This window comes from Pholis gunnellus (assembly GCF_910591455.1).
Source record: "Pholis gunnellus genome assembly, chromosome: 6".
Classification (NCBI taxonomy): Eukaryota; Metazoa; Chordata; class Actinopteri; order Perciformes; family Pholidae; genus Pholis; species Pholis gunnellus.
Genome location: NC_136532.1, coordinates 6,523,401 through 6,529,830, shown reverse-complemented (window position 1 = coordinate 6,529,830; position 6,430 = coordinate 6,523,401). Strand labels below are relative to the sequence as shown.

General features: G+C 43.7%; 1 protein-coding gene across 1 annotated transcript; it reads right to left on the bottom strand.

Annotated features, from left to right (window-relative positions):
- Positions 1–303: 303 nt before the first annotated feature.
- LOC306697455 (creatine kinase U-type, mitochondrial-like) lies at positions 304–5,801 on the bottom strand (the record flags this gene model as incomplete). The annotated part of the gene is made up of 10 exons (XM_079161380.1): positions 5,681–5,801; positions 3,867–4,031; positions 3,383–3,581; positions 3,202–3,297; positions 2,874–3,095; positions 2,685–2,770; positions 1,840–1,963; positions 1,451–1,585; positions 1,213–1,338; positions 304–420 (listed from the first exon to the last, which is right to left on the bottom strand). The coding sequence occupies exons 2-10, from the start codon at positions 4,010–4,012 to the stop codon at positions 304–306; spliced, it is 1,251 nt and encodes a 416-aa protein (XP_079017506.1). The 5' UTR covers positions 4,013–4,031; positions 5,681–5,801.
- Positions 5,802–6,430: the final 629 nt, after the last annotated feature.

Below are 6,430 nucleotides of genomic sequence, written 5' to 3'. Positions count from 1 at the left end.
ACACATTTCGTAGACCCTTTTGTATGCTTGTCTCTGAAATTGCTTTTAGTTTTTTCCAAAAGTTAGATAATATTTATTTTAGGGAGTGCAGTAAGGTCTGTGGTAGCTTAGCGTAGGGTCAGTGGTAAAACAACAATACAACTCAGTTCATCAATAGTTTATTGTGTTTAGGATATTTGTACATGTAATTCATTTATTGCGCATATACGCTATACATGCCGTGAATATCTTGTAGGACCAACAGTGTAATGAACAGCGGTTGGAGCGCCTGCACTATTCCAGGATTCCCAGCTGAGGGGACCCTCACTTCCTGAACTGAGGGATGGGGGAGGGGATCTTGATGTCCTGCCCCTTCTCCAGCCTCTTCTCACACTCTATTAGGTAGTTAATGCCGTCAATCACTAGTTGTACCAGTTCGACCTGTGGATGCATGGAAACTAGTGTCAACAATCGCATGGTCAACGTGAATATAGTTGCTGATCAGGTTCAGGTTACATTTAAATATACAGTGTATATCATGTTCTCCACTATGGTCCCAATATTTAGCTACCTCAGTGGCTCTCCACATGTTCTTCAGAGGTCTTCAGGATTTAGCTAAATATTATGACGATAAGAACTACAGGAGCAAACGTGAAATCTGCTGATTTGACTCCAATAAAGTGAGCATATTTTTAAAACCAGTAACACTGCACTAGTACTTTTTCCATTACATGGCAGGTAGTTGAGAAACAGTCACCTTTGTCTGTTTATAAACTGTCTTTAAATGTAAGTTCTCTGCAGTTCTCTGCTTTGTGTTGTCCGTTAACTATAATACATAACCTGCTGACATCTGGCACGTTCGACTAACACCAGGGGACTTTTGCTCACTGAGTTCAGCCGTTCAGGCCGGACTTCCTCTGCTCGGATGTGATTGGCAGAGTCCAATCACAGCCACCCTGACCTTTACTGTCTATGACCTGGTAGCGCTTGGAGGCCGTCATCGCAGCCTGTGAGGAAGTGCAGCAGGAGAGGCTCAGCTCAGGAGACAGTTTCTTTTAATCTCAACCGGCACATCCCTGCCTGGATTACGGATTAAAGAACAGCAGTGGGTACGCTTATTCACAGCACCACACCTGCTGGGATGTCTGCTGTCCTGTGTCTGGCTCTGTCTCTCTTTACCTGCTGCTCATTTCTACTTTTACCTGCCGACTTAAACCCCCTTGAGGTGTTTACCTCTGACTTGCCCAGCCGGTCGAGGTTGGAGACGTCGACGGTGTCTCCCGTAGCAGCCGTGTCGACGCCTCCCGTGCCTCTCTTCTGTAGCCTCAGGTTATCCAGGATCCTTTTAAAGCGAGGGTCCTAGATCATAAACGTCACACAAATTAAAATCATGTTTCAGACGGGAGAACTACAATGTGGGAGGGGCGCGTGGGTTGTTTAAATTGAACCGCTGGTGTGTTTTCTGCAATACCCTGCTGAGGATGGGCAGGCGGATATGCACGCCGGCCCTGAGCCCAGTGCCGAGGTTAGAGGGGCAGGTGAGGACGTAGCCCAGATGGTCATTCCACATGAACTCCCAGCCTCTCTCCTGAATTAGATGCTCCACCTACAAGTTGGAGAAAAACACTATTTATACTTTACTTTACTTTTTGGAACACATGTTGAAAATATAATTGCAACAGACTGGAGATCAAATATTTTTGATGTATTAATTCTAATTCATGTGCCGTTTTTTATACTATGCTTTTGTAAAGTCTTTCCAAAGCTTTACTAAGGATTAGTTATTTGGGGAGAAATAAGTTGTTTTAAAAAATCTGCACTGGGCCATGTTTGTGCAAGAAGACATAGAGGCATGTGCACCTGTTTAAGACCTCTACAGAACCGTTCAAACACTCTTTTCATGTTTCCTCCTTTCTCCATGGATATGATCCTTGTGTGGTCCTCCTCGTTGATCCAGATTAAGAAGTTCTTCTCGTTGTTGTGCCTGAGACAAATCAGGAAGGCAGACTTAGACTCCATTTCAAAGCTGAGTGATCAGTTAGTACTGATCTGCTGATATAGTTTAAATGTGAAGAGGAGAGTGACATTTGATCAGCGCAGAACAGCTGTTTGGAAAGCATGTTAAGAATAAATTAAGGAAATAAAACAACCTATCAAAAAAACTATTAGTTTGGGTCTAGAGGAGCTGCAAGTGCAGGTTTGAGAATTCTACCAGTGACGTATTAAGCACTGCATGAAAAAAACACATGGGAGTCTTGCAGTGAGTAAGTCTGCTTGTTGTGGGGATTTACAGCCTTCCAGCAATGGGGGCACAGTGTTTTATACATGATCTGTTCTTACATAACTTAACAGAAAAACACTGTAATCTTCAACCGTATAATCCACTTCTCTCCAGTCGTATTGGTCCTGTACTGCGTGGTGGTGGTGCTTCATGGTGTCTGATGTCAGACAGTATTCCTGTCTTCAAATAAGACACTGATAAAACTGCTGAAAAGAAGTTATGGGATGAAGATGGTCGCTGATTAGCAGCTGTCTTATTTGCGTTTCTATTACTGTCTCCCCAGCACAAACCAAACACTAGTGATGGCTGTGACTGAAACCTCTGAGACAGATCTCCTCAAAAACGGTCTCTAGACCAACTATGCAGGGACTACAGCTAAGATTAAAACAGCAGTATGCTACTTCTTCTGGACTGAGTTTCTTACCAGATCCCACGAGCATCAGGCCAATCTCTGGCCATCCCAGCCGCCGTGAGCAGAGGTGACACAGGTTTATCAAACAGGAGGTGATCCTGATTGGCCGGTAAAGAGACAGAGGGGACATGAGATGGCAAAGGTCAATTAAAAAAATAAGTACAGAACCTTGTCTTTCAGTGTGTGTGACTGTGCACTAACATCAATCAGCTGTTGCTGCTCTCTGTCAGACATCTCCCCCAGGCTGTAGTAGCGGCCGCTCAGGTCTCCCTTCAGGCCGGACAGAGCTGTCACAGCCACGCGCTCCACCTCGCGGCGCTCAGAGCGCGAGCACGCCGGGGGGAGACTCAGTCCACGGATGCTACGACCGGTACGGACTCGAGATGACAGCACGTAGCGCTCATCAAACATTCCCGAGGTGACCTGACGAGGAGAAAGCGTTTGGTCATTGTATGAAGGAGTGGAAAGAAATGAACCAGACCATGTGATGCAGAGAACAAAAAGACTTAAGACAATGTGCGTGTGTAACCTTGGAAGCATCAAGGTCCGTGGGGTGCTTCATCGTGCGAGGGTCGTAGCCATTGTGTCGGTCCTTGATAACAGGGTCAAAGAGCTCAGCAAACACCTGATGGAAAAAAAACACACACTCAGTTTTGCTCCCCCCTTTAGGAGTGAAAACACAACAACTCCCTGCAAACATGAACTCCAACCTCGTAGCTCTCCTCATCTCCTGCTACCATGCCCACAGTTTTGATGAAGGGGTGTCCAGGGTTGTCCACCCCGGTCTGGATGCATTGGTCCAGGGTCCAATCATTGGGGGTTTTCTTGTCCCTCAGGTGCCCATAAATGGTTGGGGTCAGGGCAGCCGCCATGCAGTTGTTGTGCTTCCTCAGGTCAGGGTAATCTGCACTGTAGAAAGTTATCAACGACAAAGAAGCTTCACTACCAGTAGAGCTGTTTTCATAGTCCGAAACCCTTCCAAGATAAATATTATTAAGTGCTTCAGTACTATGAGAACATATACATATATGTTGTTCATTAATTGTTGTTTTTTTGCATATACCATGCATTGTGTCTCAATATTCTGAAATGTCATGGAAATAGTTGAAAATTGTAACAATATCTTCTTTGATGGAAACCGTAGCGTACAGGTGATTATTGAAACACCTCTCAAACACACACTCAGACTTGTACCTGGGAGGATAGAGCCTCGTCCTCTCAGCAGCAGCAACAATGTGGTCACTGAGAAGGTATCCAGATGCCAGTGTGCCAGCTCCTATGCTGGCCAGAATCACTGCCGTGTGACGGCCAGACATCATACGGGTGAAGGAGTTTGCCATGGTTATGAGGTCTTGTTACCTAGTGAAAGGTCAGAGGGCAAAGTTGACATTCCATCAACTTCATCCTGCCTGAATGTCACTGATGGCATCCAGATGAAGCTGATAAATGGGAATCAGATTGTTAACCTAGACTGCCCACAGGCACAGAGGAGAGCAGAATATTTGTTGTACAATAGTATTTGATTTCTCTTCTTAAATCTCAGTAGTGAGAATAGAACATTGTGTAAGATTGCAGTAATCCAAGAATTTGCAATGTACCTTTTTTATTGCAGTTAGTCATTACTACATTTTTGGAGGTAGCAATGATTGTGGATTTTGTATTGAAATTACTACTGACATAGTAGTAATATATTTATTTATATTTGACATATATTTTTCTTTTTGTATTTGTTGCTCTCAGTACTCAGAAGGAAACACATTGAAGTAGAAATGTAAGTGTTGAAGTGATAAAGTTGTTGAGGATACAGATGGAATTGAATCATTTTCTCCCACTGTCTGTGTGCAGTTCAACAACATCTTACGTTGACACGAAGATCCATCGACACACATCTTCACAGGCAACTAACTGCATTAACCTATCAAATGCTAGAGTAACAGATAGTGCTGCTGTCTGTGTGATGAGATTATTCTAGAAGCAGACAGAAGCCTTCTGATTGGTCGCACCAGCTCAGGTGATGAGATGATTTGTGATTGGGTACTGAGAGAGATACGGCCCCTTGTAGCACCCGCCTGTATAAAGATAAAGCATCATAAACTGCAATGTACATCCATATTATAGTGAGATGCTGCTGTATCTTTGCACATTTCTTATAATACTAATTGCAGTTCTATATTTTTCTTTAGCTATGGCTCAAAATCACCCGTCACACACACCCACACAACACAGTATTGTAAGTAGCAGTCGGTGAGGTTAAGGTGAAGTTTAGAGTCGGCTTAAGCCCAGGACAACATATGATCTCTTCTGGCATCTTGAGCAGGTCATCTGAGTTTACACAAGATGAGCGTGAGAAAAAAATAGAGACAGAGTGTGGTGAAGTGGTGTGGGGGAGAAAGAGAGAGAGTAATTTGAGTTTGAGAGGAGCTGTGGAAAGAATACAAACATGTTTAAGACAGTAGGAGCGGCAGTACAGAAGGTGTCACATTAAGGTCAGGAGGAGGGGTTAGAGGGTAAGAAAGACAGTGGAAAATGTAGGATTAGAGGGATCTTCATCCGAGACTATAGAAGATTAAGTGAAGAAGGAAAGTAATGAAGAGAGGCACCTGTACCCTTTGAACGCTCTGAAATGAATAAAGACATGTTCAACGTGAGATGAACGGGGACCAGTTGTTGCCAGTCGGCTGGTCTCTGTTACTATCAGGCAGATTAAGATGCCCTAATGCAAGAGGCTGCTATGTAGGCTATACATAGCAGCTGCAAGTGTTTCGCCTTAGAGCGAAGTGCAAACAAAAGGCTGAGACAGCTGATGAAAAGATGAAAAGATTAGAGAAGTCTCTTTACTTGTGCACACAAACTTCTATTATCGACTACATTATATGTATTATAGAATGCATTAAATACTAACAATTGCTTTTACTTCTCCCAGGGAAGCATGTGTGCATAAGGAGGCAGGAAACACAGACCGAGCTGCAAGAGAAAGAGCTGAGGGGTGAGGACGAAGAATCCACCACTCACCTGAGGTTTGTCTGAAGAGTGTTTCCTGCAGCTCAGTCCAGAGACGCTCGATCTGCAGAGTGAGAGCAGACTGAAGAACAGAGATGGGATCAGAGAGATGGGGACACATCTCAGGATTAGCCTCTCACTGGGCAACAGACAGACAATCCTCTTTCTACTGTCAGTCAGCATGTCTGCCTGCCTCTTCACACATGCACTCACACATGCACTCACACAAACACACACACACACACACATACATACATACATACATACATACACACAATAAAACTTAGCATGCACACAATCAAACTCGGCTCACAATAGGAAACTGCATGTGCTCTTCTTCACAATACAGAAGAAGAGCAAAGACCTTACATTCTTTCCTCTTTCACACACACACTAATAACATAGCTCTGATGATCAGTCAGTCTTAGCTACAGTACTACTTACTGTAATTCCTGTGATAAATCAGTACAGTAAACAAAACCTGGCATCTTAAATTGAGCAAGCAGATAAAGGTTCATATGGTTTATATGGTTGGTTGCACTGTGACACTTCAGCTGGAGGTGTACCTCTAATATTCAGTATTGGGACTCAAAAGGAAGACACCCAAAACATGCATAACTGTGTTTAACTGTTCCTTCATTAGCTGTAAGTATGAGCATATTGCATGCGCTAATATGCCTTTTTAGGCAGAACAAAATGTGGGGTCACCTTCAACCCTGCTCAGAATATATCCTCTGAAATGTTGCAGTATGTCATGT